At 43.4% G+C, this 25,446-nt stretch overlaps 4 protein-coding genes across 4 annotated transcripts; all 4 read left to right on the top strand.

Moving 5' to 3' along the window:
- The first annotated feature begins 68 nt into the window (after positions 1-68).
- LOC100072307 (protocadherin beta-8) lies at positions 69-10,724 on the top strand. Its single transcript, XM_023617530.2, has one exon. It carries the CDS (start codon positions 2,910-2,912, stop codon positions 5,304-5,306), a length of 2,397 nt encoding a protein of 798 aa, XP_023473298.2. The 5' UTR covers positions 69-2,909; the 3' UTR covers positions 5,307-10,724.
- On the top strand, positions 8,294-15,356 carry LOC106780905 (protocadherin beta-16). The gene has a single exon (XM_014730612.3). The coding sequence runs from the start codon at positions 8,294-8,296 to the stop codon at positions 10,679-10,681; it is 2,388 nt and encodes a 795-aa protein (XP_014586098.3). The 3' UTR covers positions 10,682-15,356.
- On the top strand, positions 12,861-15,356 carry LOC138915009 (protocadherin beta-10). Its single transcript, XM_070234074.1, has one exon. The coding sequence runs from the start codon at positions 12,861-12,863 to the stop codon at positions 15,255-15,257; it is 2,397 nt and encodes a 798-aa protein (XP_070090175.1). The 3' UTR covers positions 15,258-15,356.
- A 151-nt stretch (positions 15,357-15,507) lies between these two features.
- LOC100061584 (protocadherin beta-11) lies at positions 15,508-23,814 on the top strand. Its single transcript, XM_001918039.5, has one exon. It carries the CDS (start codon positions 20,264-20,266, stop codon positions 22,544-22,546), a length of 2,283 nt encoding a protein of 760 aa, XP_001918074.3. The 5' UTR covers positions 15,508-20,263; the 3' UTR covers positions 22,547-23,814.
- Positions 23,815-25,446: the final 1,632 nt, after the last annotated feature.

Below are 25,446 nucleotides of genomic sequence, written 5' to 3'. Positions count from 1 at the left end.
ATTTCTTTACACCGAAAAGGATCCAGCTTTAGCCCTAATAACCCTCCACAAAGCATGGAATGTATATATGTCATATTTTAATCTCAGTTATACATTTTGTGCAGTCTATTACATGGTAAATCTTGTTTAAGATATTTTAAATTGGTTTTCATTGTCTTAAAATTTTATTGCTACTTTTCTGAGTTGATTAGAGTGCTGTACAAGTATACCGACCCTAAGTTTTAGGGGCACAGATTGTGGAGTATCTTTTAAAGCCTTTTAAAAAGCACTTACTATGCATCATACATTATTCTGACTTTTAATCTTGGAAGTAAACCTATAGGGGAGGTATTTTAGAAATGAGGAAGTAGATGTTTATAGAGGTTCAGTGACCTCACTAAGGTCACCAACGAATAAATGGCAGAGCTGAGCATCTCTCTTAGAGCTGTCTGATTCTGGGACCTTGCTATGATGCTATACTGTTTCTTTTTGTTTGTCATTGGATATCTCCTGACAAGTTTCTCCCTAATTAGGGAGAAGAAATCTTTTTTCATATTCATATTCTTGTTCAGTCTTTTCTGTATTTGAAAATAATGTATGTATTGGTCTGTGCTTTTACTTTCTTACAAACCAATAATCTAGCTTTTCTGGATCAGTTAACTTTTTTTTTAAAGATCGTCACTTGAGCGATCATCTGTTGCCAACCTTTTTTTCTTCTTCTTCTCCCCAAAGCCCGCCCCCACCCCCCATATAGTTGTATATTCTAGTTTGTGAGTGCCTCTGGTTGTGCTATGTGGAACGCTGCCTCAGCGTGGCCTGATGAGCAATGCCGTGTCGGCGCCTGGGATCCCAACCAGGGAAACCCTGGGCCCCGGAAACAGAGCGCGCGAAATTAACCACTCGGCCAGGGCCGGCCCCTCAGCTATTATTATTAAAGCTCTGATCTAACCAAATCTCAAGTAAAAAAAAATTGAAAGATCAATCTGTGCTTTCTCCTTGTTATCTAAATATATGACCTTTATTTCACAGAAAAGATTAATGGCCCTGAGTAGAAATATTACATAATTTTGATTGCTTCGTTAGTTTATTATTTTTTCACACTACAGTTTTTCTGCAGTAGTCCCTACCTACTTTTTAACACGTTTTTCTCCTTTAATTTGAAGCTTTTTAAAAGTGTCTATCAATATACTGCAGTGCTGAATTGAGAAAGTATAAGAAAAAGAATCGTTTTAAACATGTAATATAAAGAGAAACAAATTATAGTTAAATTACTTAGAGATTCTGGGGAGTTAAGGAGAAGCTTTGTTTCTTAAAATAATCTGGAACTGCTTTTTCTTTAACAATTACCCAGATAATTTTTATAGCTGTATTCTGAATATAAGCTAGTGACGGTAACTCTTAAAATAGTATTATTACTGTGCATTACTAATGGAATATAGTCTAAAGACAAAAAAAAATTCACAGCAGTAAAATCTTGTTGTTCTCATAGTGTCAAGGTAAAATCATCCAGTTTTTCCAACAAATCAATGAGATGGAAAAGCAGAGGAAGGAATTTTATACAATGAAAGAAATGAAGAGACATACCAACCAAATATAATGTGTGGTGGATCTTGATTCAAACAACCATAACAACTTTGAGAGAATTGGAGAAATCTGAATGTAGATGGACATTAAATAATATTAACCTAATTTCTTAGATGTGGTAATGGCATTGTAGGGGTTTTTTTTTAAGTCATTAAAGTTAGAGATGTATAATGAAGTATTTATGGGTGAAATTTGGGAAGTGAAAATGTTGGGGAGATAAACAGTTATGGCAAAATATTGATAATTGTTGAAGCTAGTTATGAGTAGCGAGGTGTTCTTTATACTATTCTCTTTCTTTGTGGGGTTTGACATTTTTAAGAATAAAAGGTTTTTTAAAATTTGTGCTGTAAGAAGAGAAGTGGAATTAACAAAAATAGGACATCCTTCTGAGATACTGAATCACCACTCCTGTCACAGGTTATACCTCTATCAGACAAACTCTCCAGCCTGTCCTGTTTCATCACCTGACAGGATAACTTCTATCTGAGATAATCCTGCTCATGCATTCTTCTACCACCTGAATCTTGGGTGTTTTTCTAGTCATGGCAATGGACTCATGGAAACTCAGCTACCTGATGACATCAAATTACATGCCTGGTTTGTGTGTGTGTGTTTATAAGGTTAATCTCTTTTTGCCTCAATTTCCTCATCTGTAAGCTGGGAAACTTACAGCAGTCCTATGTGGCGCATACTATCATTATCTCCACTTTACAGATGAGGAAACTGAGGCAAAGTTTAAATAATTTGTCCAAGGTTCATAGCTACTAATTATTCCCGTAGTTCATGGCAATAAAAGTATATAATTCTGAAAGTTTTCTATGTTAGTCCAATCATATATTTTTAAAATTTCCTGCATATATTCTTTCTTCTCAGCCAGGCTTTTACATATTTTCTTTTTGCTCCAAACTCAGCATTATTGAAAGTAGAAAGTCCCTATTAATGTCATTTCTCTTGTGTGACCCTCAGACAATTGTCTGCGTCATAAGGTCCGGCGATAGTAAAAGTCTTGTAACGTTGCATAGCTTGGTGGTACATATAGAAAAGGGGGATATTGCATCCATTTTCATCCCAGAAAATGTAATATCCTGTGAGGACGCGTGGTGGCGCTGCAGGATAAGAAGGTATACCCGGAACCGCAGCTGCGGCTCCGTTGACACGCAAAATTTACCAGCAGAGCCTGGAAGCCCACGGGGAGGGTGGATGCTACAGAAGAACTGAGTCCTCTGAAAAGGGCTATTCATCGGAATACTTCTGAGGTATCTTGCGGATTGACCACAGTCTCCGATACTGAGGTCTTTACAGCTCTGCGGAACCACCCTCGCCGGAGGCTGTACCAAGCAAGAACAATGGAGGCCAGCAGGAAGCTCATTTGCAGACAAAGGCAAGTCCTTTTCTTCTTTCTCTTCTTGGGCTTATCTCTGGCGGGCACTGAACCTAGGCGCTATTCTGTGGTGGAGGAAACGGAAGGGAATTCTTTTGTAACCAATTTAGCAAAGGACCTGGATCTGGGGCAAAGGGAACTCTCCAGGCGGGGACCTAGGGTGATTTCCAAAAGGAACAAACTGCATTTGCAGCTCGATCAGGAGACCGGGGATTTGTTGCTAAATGACAAACTGGACCGCGAGGAACTGTGCGGTCACACGGAGCCCTGTGTGCTGCGTTTCCAGGTGTTGCTAGAGAATCCCTTAGAATTTTTTCAAGCTGAGCTACAAGTAATAGACATAAATGACCATGCTCCGGTGTTCGTGGACAGAGATATGTTGCTAAAGATATCAGAGAGCAGTCCTCCTGGGACTACGTTTCCTCTGAAGAATGCTCAGGATGTGGACGTAGGCCGAAATAATATTGAGAACTATATAATCAGTCCCAACTCCTATTTTCGGGTCCTCACCCGCAAACGCAGCGATGGTAGGAAATATCCTGAGCTGGTGCTGGACAAAGCGCTGGATCGCGAGGAGGAACCTGAGCTCAGGTTAACCCTCACCGCTCAGGATGGTGGCTCTCCACCCCGGTCTGGCACCGCTCAGGTGTACATCGAAGTCGTGGACATAAACGATAACGCCCCTGAATTTGAGCAGCCTTTCTATAGGGTGCAGATCCCTGAGGATAGTCCCATAGGTTTCCTGATTGTCACAGTCTCTGCTACGGATGCAGACATAGGAGCCAACGGAGAGATTTCTTATTCACTTTTCCAGGCTCCAGAAGAGATTAGCAAAACCTTTGAGATCAACCCCAAGACAGGGGAAATTCGACTGAAAAAACAACTTGATTTCGAAACTGTTCAGTCCTATGAGGTCAATATCGAGGCCAGAGATGCTGGAAGCTTTTCTGGAAAATGCACCGTTCTTACTCAGGTCATGGATGTGAACGACAATGCCCCAGAAGTCACTATGTCTGCATTTACCGCACAGATCCCCGAGAACTCCCCTGAGAGTGTAGTTGCAGTTTTTAGTGTTTCAGATCTTGATTCGGAAGAAAACGGGAAAATAAGTTGCTCCATTAAGGACGATCTACCCTTTTTCCTGAAATCGTCCCTGGAAAACTTTTACACCCTAGTAACAGAGAAACCGCTGGACAGAGAGGACAAAGACGAATACAATGTCACCATCACAGTCACTGATTTGGGGACACCCAGGCTGAAAACAGAGCTCAACATAACCGTGCTGGTCTCCGACGTCAACGACAACGCCCCGGCCTTCACCCAAACCTCCTACACCCTCTGGGTCCGCGAGAACAACAGCCCCGCCCTGCACATCGGCAGCGTCAGCGCCACAGACACAGACGCAGGCGCCAACGCCCAGCTCACCTACTCGCTGCTGCCGCCCCAAGACCCTCACCTGCCCCTGGCCTCCCTCGTGTCCATCAACGCCGACAACGGCCACCTGTTCGCCCTCAGGTCCCTAGACTACGAGGCCCTGCAAGCCTTCGAGTTCGGCGTGGGCGCCACGGACCGCGGCTCGCCGGCGCTGAGCAGCCAGGCGCGGGTGCGCGTGCTGGTGCTGGACGCCAACGACAACTCGCCCTTCGTGCTGTACCCGCTGCAGAACGGCTCTGCGCCCTGCACCGAGCTGGTGCCCCGGGCGGCCGAGGCGGGCTACCTGGTGACGAAGGTGGTGGCGGTAGACGGCGACTCGGGCCAGAACGCCTGGCTGTCGTACCAGCTGCTCAAGGCCACGGAGCCCGGGCTGTTCGGCGTGTGGCCGCACAACGGCGAGGTGCGCACGGCCAGGCTGCTGAGCGAGCGCGACGCGCCCAAGCACAGGCTGCTGGTGCAGGTCAGGGACAATGGCGAGCCGCCGCGCTCGGCCAGCGTCACGCTGCACGTGCTGCTGGTGGACGGCTTCTCCCAGCCCTACCTGCCGCTGCCCGAGGCGGCGGCCGAGCAGGCGCGGGCCGACCCGCTCACCGTCTACCTGGTCGTCGCGCTGGCGTCGGTGTCGTCGCTCTTCCTCCTGTCGGTGCTGCTGTTCGTCGCGGTGCGGCTGTGCAGGAGGAGCAGGGCCGCGTCGCTGGGTCGCTGCTCGGTGCCTGAGCGCCACTTTCCGGGCCACCTGGTGGACGTGAGCGGCACCGGGACCCTGTCCCAGAGCTACCAGTATGAGGTGTGTCTGAGGGCAGGTTCAGGGACCAGCGAGTTCAAGTTTCTGAAGCCAGTTGTGCCCAATTTCCAGGGCCATTCCCCTAGACCGGAAATAGAAGAAACCTCCAACTTTAAGAATGACTTTGGTTTCAGTATTCAGTGACAATAATTGTTTTTTCAAATATTTAGAATTGGTAAGTTTAAGGTGATAGTTTTTCTGGCAACCTATTATAAATTTTTTAATTACACTAAACTTGCTTGCAAAATATCTTATATTATCTCTTTGTTTTAAAGAATAGGATCTTTTTTCTTCATTACCATTTCAAGGTGAATGGTCCTAAATCTTGTCTCTCAAAACATGATGAAGTCAATAGTTGTATGAATCCTTGTTCTGGAATAACTTAAGAATGTATTAGGGGGAAAAAAAACCAGTGGGAAATTCGTTCTATATAATCGATGGCATTTTCTTGAATTTTTCTTATTCGTTTTTAAACTATTAGGTGTATAAGGCAGTCATGCACTAACAGACTTACACTGAAGTGTCCCTGGTGGGGAAGGAAAGAGAACTGGTACAGTGAGAATTTGGCTCTAGCTTTATTCTGCCCTCGTAGAATCTTTAATATTGTTTTCTCTTAATGTTGTACTAATTGTGCTTCCTTTCATTAATATACCAGTGTTAGTTTTAATATAATTATTTTAACTGCTTCCCACTTAGTTTCATTGATGTTAAAAGGGGGAAAATGTATTGCCTTGTAGTTCTGTAGGTCAGATTTCCCATACGGGTCTTACTGGGCTAAAATCAAGGTGTCCGCAGGAGTGCATTCCTTTCTGGTGGCTCTAGAGGAGAATCCATTTCTTCATTTTTTCCAGCTTCTGGATGTTGCATACATGACTTGTCTCATGGCCTCCTTCATCCATCTTCAAAGCCAGCAGCATTGCAGTGTATTTCTTTGACCATTCTCCTGTAGTCACATCTTCCTCTGACCATAGTCAGGAAAGGTTCTGTCCCACCCAGGTAACCCAGGATAATCTTCCTTTCGTGAGGTCCTCAATTTAATTATATTTATGAATTCTCTTTTGCCACATATTTACAGATTTGGGGAATTAGGGCCTGTACGTCTTTGGGTGGGTGGCCATTATTCTGCCTGCCACTTGGAATAATGGCTGCTTGGAAGAAAATTATCTGGTCTAGTAGTACCACTTGTGGCCAACGGAAGGCACATAAAGGTCTTTATACCAGGAATTTAGGCCTCATTGATTAGATGCTTTGACCTCAGACAAGGTAATTAACAAACTTCTTAAAATCTTTAACAAAAATACTGAACTGATAAAGATATCATGAATCTTTACTGCAATTCACTTCAAATTACAGAAATGGAAAACCTGAACAAAAGAATACAAATCTGATAAGGGACTTATCAGAATATATAAAGAACTCTTACAACTCAACTACAAAAAGATAAATAACCCAATTTAAAAATGAGTGAAGATCTAAATAGACATTTCTCCAAGGAAGATATACAAATGGACAATAAGCACATCAGAAGATGTTCAGCATCGTTAGTCATCAGAGAAATGCAAGTTAAAATTAATGAGATACCACTTCACACCCACTAGAATGGCTAGAATCAAAAAATCAGAAAAGTATTGGGAAGATGTGGAAAACTCGGAATGCTGATAAACTGCTAGTGGGAATGTAAAATGGTGCAGCTGCTTTGGAAAACAGTCTCGCAGTTCCTCAGTTAAACAGAGAGATACCGTATGACTCAGCAGTTCCACTCCCAGAGAAATGAAAACATACATCCACACAAACACTTGTACATGAGTATTTATGCAGCATTATTCATAATAGCCAAAAGGTGGAAACAACCCAAACGTCCATCAACAGAAGAACGGATAATCAAAATGTAATATATCTATACAGTGGAATATTATTTGGCCATAAAAAGGAATGAAATATTGATATGTTACAACTTGGATGAACCTTGAAAACATGCTAAGTGAAAGAAGCCAGTCCCAAAAGTCCACATATTGTACTATTCCCTCCGTACAAGAGTCCAGAATAGGAAAGTCTATAGAGACAGAAAATAAATTAGTGGTTGATTAGGACTTGGGGGCACAAGGGATGAGGGAATAGGAGGGTGATGGCTCAAGGGTACAAGGTTTATGAAGTGATGAAAATGTCCTAAAATTGACTGTGGTGGTGGGTGAACTGCTCTGTGAATATGCTGAAAGCCGCTGAACTATACACTTTAAATGGATGAATTGCATGGTATGTGAGTTATATCTCATTAAAGCTGTTTTTAAAAAAGAATAAAACAGAAATTGTGTCATGATAATAATAATTATAAAAGGAATCCAAAAGTATGGCAGGCCTACCCTTGAGATCTGCCTGTTTGGGAAATAATTTTCAAATAATTGAAAACTCCAAAACCTAAGTTGTCAGCCTTAGGTATTGGAAAGAAAAGGAAATGATCCACTCGTTAACAAGGCATTGGTTATACACTCTTTAGAACCACCACTGATTGTAATTTTGCAGTGTCCTCTCATTTGTAATTCTGTAATATCTACCATGAAAAGATGTACTTGTGAAACGGTTCCCATGTTACTTGGAAAACATTTTGCTTCTAAATGTATATTCTTTTTGGCTTACATGTTAATTAAATTATCTTATTTAATCACTAGTCCTCAACAGCTTTAAACAGTCAATAATATAAATGACAGTGTGCTATTTATACTCTTCATGTGCAACAACACAGAGCTTTATCCGAACACACAAATACCACACAAAAATAGAGCTCAGTATTTTATATTACAGAACACAATTTATACAACCTATTTGGTACATTTAGGAGGATTTTGTATTCAACGTTAAGCCAGAAAATATAAGATGCAGTGAGGACACGTGGTGGCGCTGCAGGTTAAATGATGGAAAACAGAATTGCCTACGCAGCTCCAGTATCCAGCCAAACAGTTTCACACTGCCTGGAAGCTAAAGAATAGCTTTCACAGCCGGAGAAAAAGTGAGTGTGAAACTTCTTTAAAATTCTATTTAGCGGCATAGTTCTGACATTCTGGGTTGCAGGACTGGGCTACTGGGATCCTGGACATACGTGAAGCTCCTGTGAACCCAGTTTTCAGGAAAGAGCAATGGAGATTGGATGGACCTGCAATCGGAGACAAAGGCAAGTCCTAGTTTTCTTTGTTTTGCTGAGCATGTCTAGGGCGCGCGCCGAGTTGGGGCCCTATTCAGTAGTGGAAGAAACGGAGAGAGGCTCCTTTGTGGCAAATCTAGGAAAAGACCTGGGGTTGGGGTTGACAGAGATGTCCACTCGGGGGGCCCGGATCATTTCCCAGGGAAACAAAGAGCATTTGCAGCTCAAGGTACAGACTGGGGATTTGCTCATAAATGAGAAACTAGATCGAGAGGAGCTATGTGGTCCCACTGAGCCTTGCGTACTACATTTCCAAGTGTTAATGGAAAAACCCTTAGAGATATTTCAGGCTGAACTGAGGGTGAAAGACATAAATGACCATTCTCCCATGTTCACTGAGAGAGAAATGATTCTAAAAATACCGGAAAACAGTCCTCTAGGAATTGCATTCCCTCTGAGTAATGCTCTGGACTTGGACGTAGGAAGCAACAATGTTGAGAACTATAAAATCAGCCCCAACTCCCATTTCCAAGTCCTAACCCGCAATCGCAGTGACGGCAGAAAATACCCTGAACTGGTGTTGGACAAAGAACTGGATCGGGAGGAGGAGCCTGAAATCTTATTAACCCTGACAGCGATGGATGGCGGCTCTCCGCCTCGATATGGGACCGCCCAGGTGCGCATTGAAGTGGTGGACAGCAATGATAATGCCCCAGAGTTTGGGCAGCCCTTCTACAGGGTGCATATTCCTGAGAACAGCCCTGTAGGCTCCCTGGTTGTCACCGTCTCTGCCAGCGATTTAGACAGTGGAGTCTACGGAAAAATATCATACACACTCTTTCAGCCTTCAGAAGATATTAGCAAAACTTTGGAGGTAAATTCTGTGACAGGAGAAATTCGACTGAGAAAACAAGTAGATTTTGAAACAGTTCAGTCTTATGAAGTGGATATCAAGGCCACTGATGGGGGAGGTCTTTCGGGAAAATGCACTCTTCTCCTGCAGGTGGTGGACATGAATGATAATCCCCCAGAAGTGACCATATCCGCACTCACCAGCCCCATCCCAGAGAACACGCCTGAGATTGTAGTTGCCGTTTTCAGTGTTTCAGATCCTGACTCCGGGGACAACGGGAAGACTATTTCCTCCATCCAGGATGACCTTCCTTTTCTTCTAAAACCTTCAGTCAAGAACTTTTACACCCTGGTAACAGAAGGATCGCTTGACAGAGAAAGCAGAGCTGAGTACAACATCACCATCACCGTCACGGACATGGGATCCCCCAGGCTGAAAACCCAGCACAGCATAACCGTCCTGGTCTCCGACGTCAACGACAACGCCCCGGCCTTCACCCAAACCTCCTACACCCTCTGGGTCCGCGAGAACAACAGCCCCGCCCTGCACATCGGCAGCGTCAGCGCCACAGACACAGACGCAGGCGCCAACGCCCAGCTCACCTACTCGCTGCTGCCGCCCCAAGACCCGCACCTGCCCCTGGCCTCCCTCGTGTCCATCAACGCCGACAACGGCCACCTGTTCGCCCTCAGGTCGCTGGACTACGAGGCCCTGCAGGCCTTCGAGTTCGGCGTGGGCGCCACGGACCGCGGCTCGCCCGCGCTGAGCAGCCAGGCGCGGGTGCGCGTGCTGGTGCTGGACGCCAACGACAACTCGCCCTTCGTGCTGTACCCGCTGCAGAACGGCTCTGCGCCCTGCACCGAGCTGGTGCCCCGGGCGGCCGAGGCGGGCTACCTGGTGACCAAGGTGGTGGCGGTGGACGGCGACTCGGGCCAGAACGCCTGGCTGTCGTACCGGCTGCTCAAGGCCACGGAGCCGGGGCTGTTCGGCGTGTGGCCGCACAACGGCGAGGTGCGCACGGCCAGGCTGCTGAGCGAGCGCGACGCGCCCAAGCACAGGCTGCTGGTGCAGGTCAGGGACAATGGCGAGCCGCCGCGCTCGGCCAGCGTCACGCTGCACGTGCTGCTGGTGGACGGCTTCTCCCAGCCCTACCTGCCGCTGCCCGAGGCGGCGGCCGAGCAGGCGCGGGCCGACCCGCTCACCGTCTACCTGGTCGTCGCGCTGGCGTCGGTGTCGTCGCTCTTCCTCCTGTCGGTGCTGCTGTTCGTCGCGGTGCGGCTGTGCAGGAGGAGCAGGGCCGCGTCGCTGGGTGGCTGCTCGGTGCCCGAGGGCCCCTTTCCGGGCCACCTGGTGGACGTGAGTGGCACCGGGACCCTGTCCCAGAGCTACCAGTATGAGGTGTGTCTGAGGGCAGGTTCAGGGACCAGCGAGTTCAAGTTTCTAAAACCAATTATCCCCAATCTCTCATCCCAGAGCAGAGGAAAGGAAGTGGAAGAAAATCCCTCGTTTAGGAATAGCTTTGGGATTTAATTATTGACAGGAACCTATATAATAAAGACATTTCCTTCTAATATTTTTTTGTTGACTAATTAATTTTTGGTCCACCACCACCCATAAGGTAATATTTAATTTTCTCTATTTGATTCATCCTCAGTTTCCAATTTTATGCTTAACTTCACAAGTTTCCTTTTCTTCCTATTTTAGCCCAAGAAAGTATTACTCACTGGAATCCCAATGAGTTAAATAGGCTTTATCTTCAAAGTTGATATACTTTAAGGTTTTTTTTCCTATTTATTAATGTCTTTATTGGCTTTGTATTTACATTTTTAATTTTAGTTCTTTGTTGTAGAACTTCAATTATTAAGATAATCTGCATGTTATCTGTATATTCACTATTTGATATTTCTTCCATTTTCCTTTAAAAACTGGTATTTTTGTTGTTTTATCAACCTTCATTTTTGTTATGGCAGTTTTCTTTATGCTATTTTTTTAAAAGTTCTCTTTCCCTGTAATGGTATCTGCTTGTTTAAAATATAATATCTCTGTTGTATGATATGATAAATAAACCTCTAATCAGCCTTATCTGAAAATAAGAAGAAACATTATTGTAAGATATGAGCGTATGTATATGAGTTAAAGTTTGGAGACAAGAAAAGCAAAGTTTAGACATTCTATAGTATCATGTAGAAATATTTAATAATTTGTTGCTTTTAATTCCATATGAAAAATCAGAAGTCTCTATTAAGTTTTTACTGGCTAACAACATAATCCCATTCAGTTGAAAAAGTGATAGAAGCCATCAAGCAGAGGTTTATATGGTATGGCTTTTATATTCAACAATTGAGTGTTTTGGCAGTATCTAGGCCTTTCCCTGTATAATATCTCTCAATTTAATCTGTATCCTTTCCTTATTATGGGGAAAATAGAGCTTCTTTCTAGATATTAGGACTTTGAAGAAAATTCTGGATGAGGCACATGTTACAATGCTGTTCTTACTCTCAGCAGTGTTAGGATAGGCGTTAGTGTGGTCTATTCTTTCTCTCCCTTTATTTGGTGCACAGAAATTAGATCCCATTAGAATTAATTAAGAGGGACCCTAAATAAAGGTCAGTCCCTTCTTTAATTCTGCAAGCAATTTTAAAGCTAATATAAGGAAAACAAAGACATGTGAAAGAAAGGGAACAAATTGCAAAGAACGAGTAAGTGAAAGAATACAATTTTCAAACGTTAAGGACTTAAGGGCACTGAACAGTTTTCATACTCTATTCACTAGAGTTTATTTATGCATACCTTAATAAGCAAGCGTTTAGTGAGTGAGTGATTTGCCAACCAAAGATAACTAAGACATAGTTTCAATCCTCAAGTAAGTCACATTGAAGAGGGGACAGATTGTCATGAAACATGGAACAATAATGTTTACAGGGCAATTATACAAGTTTTTAAGGGAACCCAGAGGAAGGACAGGCTAAATGCTTCTTTCTGGATTATACAGTGGTGATTCTATTTAGGCAAAGTAATTAGGTTTTGAAGAAATTTGTTGAAGGAGGTGTGAAACAAGTTTCTTTTGTCAGTTTTTGGTGTTCCTATGCCCAACGTTTCTGGAAAAGTAAAATCTATTATTTTGGTGGTCCCAGAGGCCACCACGTTTTACCTTGGGTTCCTGACATTGTGTGGGAGTAGTCTCAGGTGTGAAAGGCCTAGTACAGAACTAAATCTAGCACAATGATGTGGACAGAGTTAACTGCTGGAAACATTCTTTTCCCAACTGTTGATTTTTAACCTTCTCCATGAAATTGAAAAATTTCAACAACGTGAACAGTTCTCTATCTCAACATTGTTTTTTACAAAACAAACAAAAGAAAAGAAAAGTTAAATACTTAAATGGGCCACTAAAGAACAAATTTATAAATATATCCATGTGCACAAATGGGATACAGCCATTTGAGTCTGTCGGAGGCCACGCGGTGGCGCTGCAGGCTAAAGAGACTGGGGGAAAAATTGAACTGAGAATGCTTTGGATGTCACTAACGAAAAAGATCCTGCAGGCAGCTAGGCTGGGAGAAAAGCTGTAGCTGCCCAAGATTGGGAAGGAAAAAAATCCAGACGCCTGCTACTACGTGTCGTAGGTCTGGGGTTTTCTTCTGTTGTTTCTTTACACTGGGATCTGTGATTGTGACCAGTATTGAGGAAAGATCGTTCAGAGGACGCTATGGAGGCTGACGGGTGGCGCTGCTCAAGACAAAGGCAAGTCCTCTTTCTCTTTATGTTTTGGGGAGTATCCTTGGCAGGTACTGAGTTTGGATGGTATTCCGTGATGGAGGAAACAGAGAGAGGATCATTTGTGGTCAATCTGGCAAAGGATCTGGGGCTGGGGGATGGGGAACTGGTTGCAAGGAGAGCCCGGGTGCTCTTTGACGATAACAAACAACACTTGCTCCTGGATTCTCAAACTGGGGATTTGCTCACAAATGAGAAATTGGACCGAGAGAAGCTGTGTGGCCCTACAGAGCCCTGTATGCTGTATTTCCAAATTTTAATGGATAATCCCTTTCAGATGTACCGGGCTGAGCTGAGGGTGAGGGACATGAATGATCATTCCCCAGTGTTTCAGGACAAAGAGATGGTCTTAAAAATACTAGAAAATACAGCTGAAGGGACAGCATTTCAACTAGAAAGAGCACAGGATTCAGATGGAGGACTTAATGGAATCCAAAACTACACCATCAACCCCAACTCTTTTTTCCATATTAAAATTACTGGCAATGATGAAGGCATGATATATCCAGAGCTAGTGTTGGACAAGGTGCTGGATCGGGAGGAGCAACAAGAGCTAAGTTTAACACTCACGGCACTGGATGGTGGGTCGCCACCCAGGTCTGGGATTGCCACTATACGCATTATGATCCTAGACATCAATGACAATGCCCCGCAGTTTTCTCAGGCAACCTATGTGACCCAGGCCCTGGAGAACAGCCCAGTGGGGTCTCTTATTGCTAAAGTCTCTGCAAGAGATGAAGATTTTGGAGTCAATGCAGATATATCCTATTCATTTTTTGATGCTTCTGCAGATATTCGAGCCACCTTTCAAATAAATCCATTTTCTGGGGAAATCATTCTCAGAGTGTTGCTTGATTATGAGCTAGTAAAGTCTTACAAAATAAACATACAGGCAACTGATGGTGGGGGCCTTTCTGCAAGATGTAAGGTTTTGGTGGAGGTATTGGACACCAATGACAACCCCCCTGAACTGATCATGTCATCACTTTCCAACTCTGTTGCTGAGAACTCTCCTGAGACCACAGTGGCTGTTTTTAGGATTAAAGATAGAGACTCCGGAGAAAATGGAAAGATGGTTTGCTACATTCAAGATAATCTGCCGTTTCTTCTGAGACCCTCTATGGAGAATTTTTACATCCTAATGACAGAAGGAGCCCTAGACAGGGAAAGCCAAGCCGAGTACAACATCACCATCACCGTCACTGACTTGGGGACACCCAGGCTGAAAACCCAGCACAACATAACCGTGCTGGTCTCCGACGTCAACGACAACGCCCCGGCCTTCACCCAAACCTCCTACACCCTCTGGGTCCGCGAGAACAACAGCCCCGCCCTGCACATCGGCAGCGTCAGCGCCACAGACACAGACGCAGGCGCCAACGCCCAGCTCACCTACTCGCTGCTGCCGCCCCAAGACCCGCACCTGCCCCTGGCCTCCCTCGTGTCCATCAACGCCGACAACGGCCACCTGTTCGCCCTCAGGTCGCTGGACTACGAGGCCCTGCAGGCCTTCGAGTTCGGCGTGGGCGCCACGGACCGCGGCTCGCCGGCGCTGAGCAGCCAGGCGCGGGTGCGCGTGCTGGTGCTGGACGCCAACGACAACTCGCCCTTCGTGCTGTACCCGCTGCAGAACGGCTCTGCGCCCTGCACCGAGCTGGTGCCCAGGGCGGCCGAGGCGGGCTACCTGGTGACCAAGGTGGTGGCGGTGGACGGCGACTCGGGCCAGAACGCCTGGCTGTCGTACCAGCTGCTCAAGGCCACGGAGCCCGGGCTGTTCGGCGTGTGGCCGCACAACGGCGAGGTGCGCACGGCCAGGCTGCTGAGCGAGCGCGACGCGCCCAAGCACAGGCTGCTGGTGCAGGTCAGGGACAATGGCGAGCCGCCGCGCTCGGCCAGCGTCACGCTGCACGTGCTGCTGGTGGACGGCTTCTCCCAGCCCTACCTGCCGCTGCCCGAGGCGGCGGCCGAGCAGGCGCGGGCCGACCCGCTCACCGTCTACCTGGTCGTCGCGCTGGCGTCGGTGTCGTCGCTCTTCCTCCTGTCGGTGCTGCTGTTCGTCGCGGTGCGGCTGTGCAGGAGGAGCAGGGCCGCGTCGCTGGGTGGCTGCTCGGTGCCTGAGCGCCCCTTTCCGGGCCACCTGGTGGACGTGAGCGGCACCGGGACCCTGTCCCAGAGCTACCAGTATGAGGTGTGTCTGATGGGAGACCCTGGGACCAGCGATTTCAAGTTCCTGAAGCCGATTCTCCCTAATATCCAGGCAGAGGGCCCTGGGAGTAATAGTGAAGAAAATCCCGCCTTTCGGAATAGCTTTGGACTTAATCTTCAGTAAAAATTCCCTTTGTATTTTCATGTACTTTTGAAGTGTTGTACAACCATATCAATATTAGTTTGGCTTTGAAACTCCAAATTAAATTATTTGCAACTTCAAGCCTAATCTTAAAGTTTCATATATCTATGTTTTTACAATGTTATTTCATCCTTTTTCACAATAATCAACAGTTAGGTTTAATTAGTACCCATTTCTAAATAATAGTTTTAAGGTATAACTTTCAGTATATACAAGGAGTTAATTATTATTTCTCATTCTAGAAAACTAAGGTTTTTATTTTTCTCCTAGTGTATTTCATAGACTACCTCTCACGATCGTATCCACCTGTCTGTTGCACTTCCTTCATGTGAGAACACATACCTGCACTTCTGACCTGATTCTAACATTCTGTTTAATCATGTTATAAAACGATATCATCTAGTTCTAAATCATAGCATTTAAAAAGAAATATTTCTCTGATACTCTGCTCTTGATAAAATGAGACATCATTTTGTGAGTGACATTGGACTCCAATAATATCCTTGTTTTCATACTATTTCATTTCCTTTAAAGACACTCCTCTTACTCAGTTATTTTCTAATGTCCACTTTTGCTGACATATAAAACAGATCATGTCTTATAATTCAAACAAAATGTAATAACCTGCATGAAAATGAATATAAATAAAAATGCTTTGAAAATTTTTGAGAATATTGGTGGACCATTGGAAAGATATTCACTTTTCATTTTATTTTGTAAATTTATTTTAATCCCTACCAATTAAAATTAAGAAGAACTAAAAGTTATAAAGAAAAACAAAGATTCTTCAATCTCCAACCTCCTGCTAGTGCTTTCTCTAGAATTGCTCTCAATATTTCTAAGTAACATGTTTATACTGCTATACCTTGACATTTGGTTTTATATTTTAATCACTTCTTCCTATGGTAAAAAAGGATTCAACATTTTTACTTTCCAACTAACAAACACATATACAAACGTTGCACATTTCTTGTCTCCTATTTTCCAAATAGAGTTGTTGCAGGTTTGCTTTTTTGTTGTTGTTGTTAAACTAGTAGTTTTGTCCATATTGCTAAGGTTACTTCACAATATACATTAGTGTTGTATGATTACATTTCATTCTTGAAAAAAATATTTCCTAAAGCTGATAATTGTTGTTTTTACTTGCCTCATTGTCTATTTATTTTCTATAATATTCCTATTGATTTTTCACATTATCTCTTATTTGAATATTAATCTTTCTCCTTAAATATTAAAAAATGTCAGATACCTGTCAATTATATTTATTTCCTGGAGCTCTTTCAACCACATCCCTCCATATCTCTGCTTCATTTTTACTGGTTGTTCTGTAGGCCGTCACTCTAGGACTTTTATTCCTTTAATACTTTCCTGTGTTGGTCCTCTTTTACAAGATCTAGTATGTTTCTTGGTTTACTCCCTTATTTAACTGACACACATATCTCAATACCTTCATAAAAATGGATGCACAGGAGGTAACATCTTTTGAGACCTTGCCTTGTGAAGGTATCTTCATTTTCTTTGCGTTTAATTGACAGTTTGACTGGGTATAAAAGTCTAGGTTGAATTTTTTTCAAGCTAGATTTCCCTCCGATTTTGGAAGGAGTGTTCCTTTTACTGATTGCATACACAGCTGCTATTCAGAAGACTGATTCCGTTCTGATTCCTACGTCTGTTAATGTCAACACCTTTTTTCATCATGGAAACACTGGAAACTTTTCCTAGTATTCTGAAAATACTTTCATGTCAGCTATTTATTTATTTATTAATCTGGCCATATGGGTGTACCCTGTTAGTGTTTAGACTCTTACTTTCAGTTCTGAGAAATTTTCTTGTTATGTTTTCATCATAATTTCTCCCTTGAATTTTCTACATTTTCACTTGAACCAGAATCTCATTAGGGAAATGATGACTCTCCTGGACTGATTCTCAAAGACTCTAATTTTTTTCCTTTCTTATTTTCTCTTTGTTTCTTGTTCTAATTTTTTGGACAATTTAGTTTATCATCCAATCTTTATATTTAAGTTATTCTTTTTGGCTGACAAATACTTATTTTTAAGAGCCCTTTTGGTTGTCTGAGTGTTTTTCACAGCATCCTGTTATAGATTTGTAAATGTAGTATCTTCTCTCATCTATAATTCATCTCTTTATTTTTTTGAAATGCATTATGCAAAAAATGCATTATGCAGTAAAAACTACTATTATACCTATTTTAAAAGTGAGAGTGAATCACAGAGAAGTTAAGAACTTGTCCAAGGTTATACAGCTAGTAAGGGGCACATAAGCCTTAATCCATTCTTTATCTTACAATAAGAATACATACTTCAAACAGTTACTGTTAAGATTAAATGGGTAAACACTTAAATGTGGCGCTTAGAACAGTGGGTAGCACAGAGTAAATACTCAATAAGTATTAGCTCTTATCAGATTTTACTACTCTAAGGATATTAATCAGACATTTTTGAAGACTTTCTTCAGTTTTCTCTATTATATGTGTTTCATCCTGTTCCTTTTGTTTTGTTTTCTGGTGATAGTGGTTTTGGCCTTTCTATGTCGTGTTGTAGGCATTTCTTCAAACGTCTTGTGATCCTCAGCTGTCTTCTCATATTTAAGAATGGTGAGATATCATAATGTCTATAGTCAGCTTTTTGTGAGTACACGAGGCCTGTTGATGGCAGGGCTTCACTTTAATGTAACCATGCTAGGATAGGACTGTTTCCTTGGGAGACCCCCGAAAACAAGTATGTGTAAGTCTTTATCTGATCCTTTCATATTTTCTAGGTTAGAATTCTACAATATCTTCTGTGTGGGGGCGAGTGAGAGAGGAAGTCAGGCATATACCTTGTGCCCTTCAATCGGAGAGTATTGCATGGGAAGGGGCTAGATTCCTCACCGTTCAGGATGCAAATTTTTTGCTTAATCTCAATATTTTTAGTTTCACACCTCACACTTGCTTTCAGCTGTGCATAGGGTCTCCAAAACTAGAGATAGTCCCATTTAATTTCTACATAGAATAAACTTTTCATTCTGTGGAACTGAGTTACTGTTCTATCTATGTAGGATGATGAGAGGATCAGAGAATTCAACTCTCCTATATCCATATTGTCAACTAATTATTTCTTTTTCAGTCCTTAACTGACTTCAATCTTGTTATGCACTTGGTTCCTCCAAATCTTGACCTAAATGGGATTATGTGGGATAAACCCACCAGTTTCTTGTGAATATCTGCAATGCAGGAAATTTACTTTAGACACTTCTTGGAACTGATAACTTAATTGCTCTTCCATCTGCTTTCTGTTATCAAAAGCATGTGTGTTCATTTGAGAATTCTTAGTCTTTATTACTTCATACCATTTTTATCATTTTTCTGTCATTTTAGTGGGTATGTTAATGGGAGGGAAGATAAGTGTGTAGTCAATCCATCTACTTTTCATTTTCTACCATTTTGTAGTGATTTATTTTTCAACCATGTACCTAGCTTACATTTTTACAAATGTAATTTGAACTTACTTTAAAAATGCAAACTTGTTAGATTCCTCCTCCATCCATTCTTGAGAGCACTTTTGAGATCTCACATCATTGTGAGCTCCTAGCATCTATTCCAAACAATCTCCCCCATTATGTAGTAACCATGCACTTTGGTTAGAGCTGAAACCACTCAAAGCTTAAGAGGTGGTTCCAGACAGGATTAAAACTAAGCAAAAGGCCAAAAATGAGTCTTTAGATTCTGGGACTAAAATCTCTACCTACAATTCTATACCTTTTGAAACAATGCTTGCTTCAGTAGCAGGCATATGATCTTAGTTGCTCTAATCAGAGTAAACTAAGTTTTTCTCCTGTGATTGGAAAAGAGACTCTCTCTCACTCTCTCCTTCTGGGCTGAAAGAGAAAGTAGATAGTGAAAGCTATAGCTGGAATAAATCTTGGGACCCTGCGGGAAGCCGGCTTTAGGAGTAAGCCTGCTTTAAATGAAACTAACATGTTTGGGTACTTATTAAATATTTTTTGGTAAATTATGAGAAACTAGAACTAAATTTTGGATTTAGATAGTATGTTCCACCCAGCATTTTACTTCATTTTTTTTCCCAAGTCATAGTTCATTGTTGTCAAGACAATCTACAGAAATGCCTTCTTGTGCTATAACAACTATCTATATATGTTCCATCTCATGGTTAATCCAGTTTCATATCCTCTGAGAGGACTCTGAAATGACTCGTGCACACTTCCTCTTTCCCTTACCACCTAAAGAAGGTCAAGTAGTGATAGAATTTTGTTCAGTTTAACAGTCATTTCTACTCTCCTTGTTTCAGGCTTTCAATCTTCTCAGAAAGATTCCAAGCTACTGAGGGCCAGGAATCACTTCTTGTGTTTCTGTATTCGCCACAACCGGGCACTTTGGATTGTGGAGAGAGTGGGGAGGGATATTTAAATGCTTTAAAACAAATACTAACAGCATCAGAAACTATAAAGAGTATAAAACAATTCTTATGGAAGATAGGATGTATTTGTAACTACGTAAACACAATGAATAAAACAGTATTTGTTTCTGAAGGACATTTATGTGAATGGAATTTAGGCAGCTTTAATCAAACTCTGAAAATCTGTGGAGACGCATGGTGGCGCTGCAGGATAATATCGTGGGGAAAAAGAGAAAAAAAACACATTACGCTGGATGATGGTCCGGAAACTGTTATCCAGTGAACACAGGGCGTTGGGAAGACAGAAAGAACAAGCCTTCAAGGGGCAAACTAGAAGCTATTCAACGGGGTCAAAATCCTTAGGCTTCCGAAGATTTGGTGGACATAACCGAGGCACATTTGCCAGAACTGCGAAGTGGAGCTCAAACGATTCTACAGGAAGCCTTTGGGAAAGGAGCTGTGGAGAACGGAGGGACAAGCACTCTGCGGATAAGGCAAGTCCTGCTTCTCTTTGTTTTGCTGGGAATTTCTCAGGCGCGCTCCCAGTCTGGGCGCTTTTCAGTGGCAGAGGAGATGCAGAGCGGGAGCTTTGTAGGCAATTTGGCAAAGGAGCTGGGACTGGAAATGGGTGAGCTGTTTTCTAGGGGGGCTCGGGTGGTCGCTAATGATGACAAACAGCGTTTGCAGCTGGACGTAAACACGGGGGATTTGCTCTTAAGCGAAGTGCTAGACCGGGAGGAGCTCTGTGGCTCCACGGAGCCCTGTGTGCTGCATTTCCAGGTATTAATGAAAAACCCCGTGCAGTTTTTACAGATTGAGCTCCAGGTCAGGGATATAAATGACCACTCTCCTGTCTTCTTAGAAAAAGAAATGCTGCTAGAAATCCCAGAGAATAGTCCTGTCGGTGCCGTATTCTTACTAGAAAGTGCGAAGGATTTAGATGTAGGAATCAATGCTCTAAAAAACTACACAATAAGCCCCAACTCTCATTTCCACGTTAAAATGAGAGTCAATCCAGACGATAGGAAATACCCAGAGTTAGTTCTGGACAAGGCACTGGATTATGAAGAGCAATCTGAGCTCAGCTTCATCCTCACTGCTCTGGATGGCGGATCTCCGCCCAGGTCTGGGACTGCCTCTGTTCGGGTGGTGGTCGTGGACATTAATGACAACTCCCCTGAGTTTCAGCAGCCCTTTTATGAGGTGAAGATTCCAGAGAATAGTATGCTAGGCTCAGTGGTTGTCACTGTCTCAGCTTGGGATTTAGACTCGGAAAAAAATGGGGAAATATCCTATACTTTTTCCCATGCCTCAGAAGAGATTCGCAAGACATTTGAAATTAATCAAAAGTCTGGAGAAATTAGTTTAATGGCACCCTTGGATTTTGAAACAATTGACTCATACTCAGTAATCATTCAAGCCACAGATGGTGGAGGCCTTTTTGGAAAATCAACAGTCAGAATTCAGGTGATAGATGTGAATGACAACGCTCCTGAAATTGCTGTGTCATCAATTACCAGTCCAATCCCAGAAAATTTGCCTGAGACCGTGGTTATGGTTTTTAGCATCCGAGACAGAGACTCTGGGGACAATGGGAGGATGATTTGCTCCATTCCAGAAGACCTCCCGTTCACCCTAAAATCTTCAGTGGAGAATTATTACACATTGGAAACAGAGAGTCCTCTGGACAGAGAAAGCAAGGCCGAGTATGACATCACCATCACTGTCACAGACATGGGATCCCCCAGACTGAAAACCCAGCACACCATAACCGTGCTGGTCTCCGACGTCAACGACAACGCCCCGGCCTTCACCCAAACCTCCTACACCCTCTGGGTCCGCGAGAACAACAGCCCCGCCCTGCACATCGGCAGCGTCAGCGCCAAGGACAGAGACGCAGGCGCCAACGCCCAGCTCACCTACTCGCTGCTGCCGCCCCAAGACCCGCACCTGCCCCTGGCCTCCCTCGTGTCCATCAACGCCGACAACGGCCACCTGTTCGCCCTCAGGTCGCTGGACTACGAGGCCCTGCAGGCCTTCGAGTTCGGCGTGGGCGCCACGGACCGCGGCTCGCCGGCGCTGAGCAGCCAGGCGCGGGTGCGCGTGCTGGTGCTGGACGCCAACGACAACTCGCCCTTCGTGCTGTACCCGCTGCAGAACGGCTCTGCGCCCTGCACCGAGCTGGTGCCCCGGGCGGCCGAGGCGGGCTACCTGGTGACCAAGGTGGTGGCGGTGGACGGCGACTCGGGCCAGAACGCCTGGCTGTCGTACCAGCTGCTCAAGGCCACGGAGCCCGGGCTGTTCGGCGTGTGGCCGCACAACGGCGAGGTGCGCACGGCCAGGCTGCTGAGCGAGCGCGACGCGCCCAAGCACAGGCTGCTGGTGCAGGTCAGGGACAATGGCGAGCCGCCGCGCTCGGCCAGCGTCACGCTGCACGTGCTGCTGGTGGACGGCTTCTCCCAGCCCTACCTGCCGCTGCCCGAGGCGGCGGCCGAGCAGGCGCGGGCCGACCCGCTCACCGTCTACCTGGTCGTCGCGCTGGCGTCGGTGTCGTCGCTCTTCCTCCTGTCGGTGCTGCTGTTCGTCGCGGTGCGGCTGTGCAGGAGGAGCAGGGCCGCGTCGCTGGGTGGCTGCTCGGTGCCCGAGGGCCCCTTTCCGGGCCACCTGGTGGACGTGAGTGGCACCGGGACCCTGTCCCAGAGCTACCAGTATGAGGTGTGTCTCAGGGGAGATACCAGGACGAATGAGTTCAAATTTTTGAAGCCCGTTATCCCCAACCTCCCACCCCAGTGCCCTGGGAAAGAAATAGAGGAAAATCCTACCTTCCACAATACCTTTGGTTTCAATATTCAGTGACCATAGTTAACTTCTATATCCCGTATGTGTTTTGTTTTGTGCTGCTTCCAAACCCATGTTATTTCCCCCAGATTATGTGTACTTTAAGTTGTACTGTTACTTTAATATTTTTGCATGTTCTACCCACTTTTACTTTTAAGTGAATGTTTATTTGTAGTTGTAATGAAATGGTGATTTATTCTCCAACCTAGGAGGTCTTAATTTGTAATGAATTTGCCTCCTTAAATAACACCACCAAGTCACTTTTTTCCATGGCCCTCTCTCCAATTGAACTTTCACCCACAGTTATGTTTATGGTAAGATAAAACAGACCACTTTCAAAGTATTTCAAGCGTTCAAGTATTTCTTCATTTCATTCTATTTTGCTTTTTTTCTTGTGGTTTATTAATGGTTGCTATTCAGAAATGTCATTTTTATTTCTTTAAATTCACTGCATTTTTAAGTTAACATTTAAAAGTATTTATTACTGTTGAAAATACACCTGAAGAATCATGTCCTATGATACAACCATAAGTGTAATCACCTTGTTAGAAAGAACCAGAAGGCAATTTTCTTAGCATCTCTTCCTGTTCATCCCAGAGAGGGGTTGTGAAGGCACATTAGTGTTGCGGCCACCCACAGAATCCTGGAATATGAAATTATAATTCTCCAGATGTCTCATTAGTGTTACAAAGCTGTAATGCAATCCATTTGAATGCAGGCACCTGAATAATAATTCATATAGAATAAATTAGTGGATTTGTGTGCTAATGTGTATAATTTTTTGCCTCCTGTGTTATCTTAGAATTTACTATATACACACAGGGCACTAGTTTTCAAACTTTTAAAAGAATTCATAGCCAATAGAAAAATTATGTTGTATATATTACATAACATATGAACATCATAGAAAGAAATGTTTTGTGAGCAATGCTTAGCTTTCTTTGTGATGCAATCTAAAATTTCTTATGTTACTGCATTCCATTTAATTTTCAAATGTGGTCATGGTCCACTAAATTCACTTCATGACCTACTAATGGGTAGCAATCCAAAGTTTGAAAATCACTTTTCTCGGAGATATATGTAGAGCATTGAGAAGTATTAAAAGATAGACTTTTAAGGTTCTAATTTTTAAAAAATTTTCAAACCATTGTACAAGGAAGTTTTGTTTCATGTTGCACAGGCACCAGCCAAACACATCCCGCTCTAGTAATTTGACTATGTTACAGAAGAGAGAGCCTTCATTGTTGGGGGAGGAGTTTTCCAATAAACTTCATCAAAAAGTCTAACCTCTGTATGTTATGGAAGGAAAGCGTAGATTAACAAAGTGAGTAAGGGTATAGAGGGAAGGGAAGTGTGTGTGAAAGAGAGCAGACATGGGAAAGAGGAAACGTGTCAGGATGAGTAAAATAATTCCTTCTATTGTTTCTAGTGCCCAGACTAGAGTCAGTGCAGAGACTGCCTCTTGAAGATATTTTAAAGTTTTGTCTTAATATTGTAGAGGCTGGCTATTAGTCAGTTAACAACACCAGGAAGTACAATCTCTTGCCCTATCATATCCAAAACAATGTAATGTTCACACTTCTTGAAAACTAAGCTCTCACTACCAGTTCTTTTGAACTGTGTGGACTAATGAATTATTCTTTGAATTTAAGAAAAATGGAGAGACTAGAAGTCTCTCTATGCAAGCTAATTAAATTTGAATCTATTATCAGAAGTGGAACTAGGAGCATATCTTTCCTCCCTAAATGAAAGCTTCTTTACACAGAGAACAAAAATTCATAAGATATTAATAAATCAAAGTTAAGTATTAAGATTACCTCCTGTCTTTCCTGCACTTAGTGGGGAAAAGATGGGGGACCACTAGCTTAAAGAGATATAAAGCATTCCAGCTTTTTAGCACGTGGTACCAGGTACACAGACTACTGAAGGTGAAAAACGAAAGTGGCCGCTTCAGGGGCCAGCCTGGTGGTGTAGTGGTTAAATTTATGTGCTCCACTTTGGTGGCCCGGGTTCAGGGGTTTGGATCTGGAGTACAGACTTACCCACCGCTCATCAAGTCATGCTGTGGAGGCTTGATGTCACATATACAAAGTAGAGGAAGACTGGCACAGATGTTAGTTCAGGGACAATCTTCCTCAAGCAAAAAGAGGAAGATTGGCAATGGATGTTAGCTCAGGGCTGATCTTCCTTACCAAAAAAAAAAGAAGACGAAGGAGAACTGGACACTTTACACACACTAGAGTGGCTACAGTAAAAAAGACAGACAATGACAAATGTTGGCAAGGATGTGGAGAAATTGGAACCCTCATGCATTGCCAGAAGGAATGTAAAGTGGTACAGCCACTTTCGAAAACAAATTTGACAGTTCCTCAAAATGTTAAACATATAGTTACCTTATGACCCAGAAATTCAACTCTTAAGTATCTATTCAAAAGAAATAAAAGCATATATTCACACACAAAAAAACTTACACATAGATCTTCATAGTAACATTATTCATAACAACTGCAAGTGGAAACAGCCCAAATGTCCATCGACTGATAAATGGAAAAACAAAACATGATATCTCCATACAATGGAATTGTTATTATTCAGCAATAAAGTGGAATGAAGTACTGGCACATGCTACAACATGGATGAACCTTAAAAAACATTGTGCTAAGTGCAAGAAGCTAGTCACAAAATGTTACAGATTGTATGGTCCCATTTTATGAAATTTTCAGAATAGGCAAATTTATAGAGACAGAAAGCTGATTAGTGGTTGCCTAGGGCTGGAGGGAGGGTAAGGGGTGGGGAGTGACTGCTCATGGATACAAGGTTTCTTTTTGGTGTAATGAAAGTGTTCTAAAATTAGACTATAGTGATAATTGTCCAACTCTGTAAATATACTAAAAACCATTGAACTGTACAATGGGCAA

Source organism: Equus caballus, chromosome 14, assembly GCF_041296265.1.
Source record: "Equus caballus isolate H_3958 breed thoroughbred chromosome 14, TB-T2T, whole genome shotgun sequence".
NCBI classification, from domain to species: Eukaryota; Metazoa; Chordata; class Mammalia; order Perissodactyla; family Equidae; genus Equus; species Equus caballus.
This window is presented reverse-complemented; position numbering and strand designations above follow the sequence as displayed.

Excerpts from the sequence above, each read along its gene's own strand:
- LOC100061584 (XM_001918039.5), top strand. The coding sequence starts at position 20,264 with ATGCAGAGCGGGAGCTTTGTAGGCAATTTGGCAAAGGAGCTGGGACTG.
- LOC100072307 (XM_023617530.2), top strand. The coding sequence starts at position 2,910 with ATGGAGGCCAGCAGGAAGCTCATTTGCAGACAAAGGCAAGTCCTTTTC.
- LOC138915009 (XM_070234074.1), top strand. The coding sequence starts at position 12,861 with ATGGAGGCTGACGGGTGGCGCTGCTCAAGACAAAGGCAAGTCCTCTTT.
- LOC106780905 (XM_014730612.3), top strand. The coding sequence starts at position 8,294 with ATGGAGATTGGATGGACCTGCAATCGGAGACAAAGGCAAGTCCTAGTT.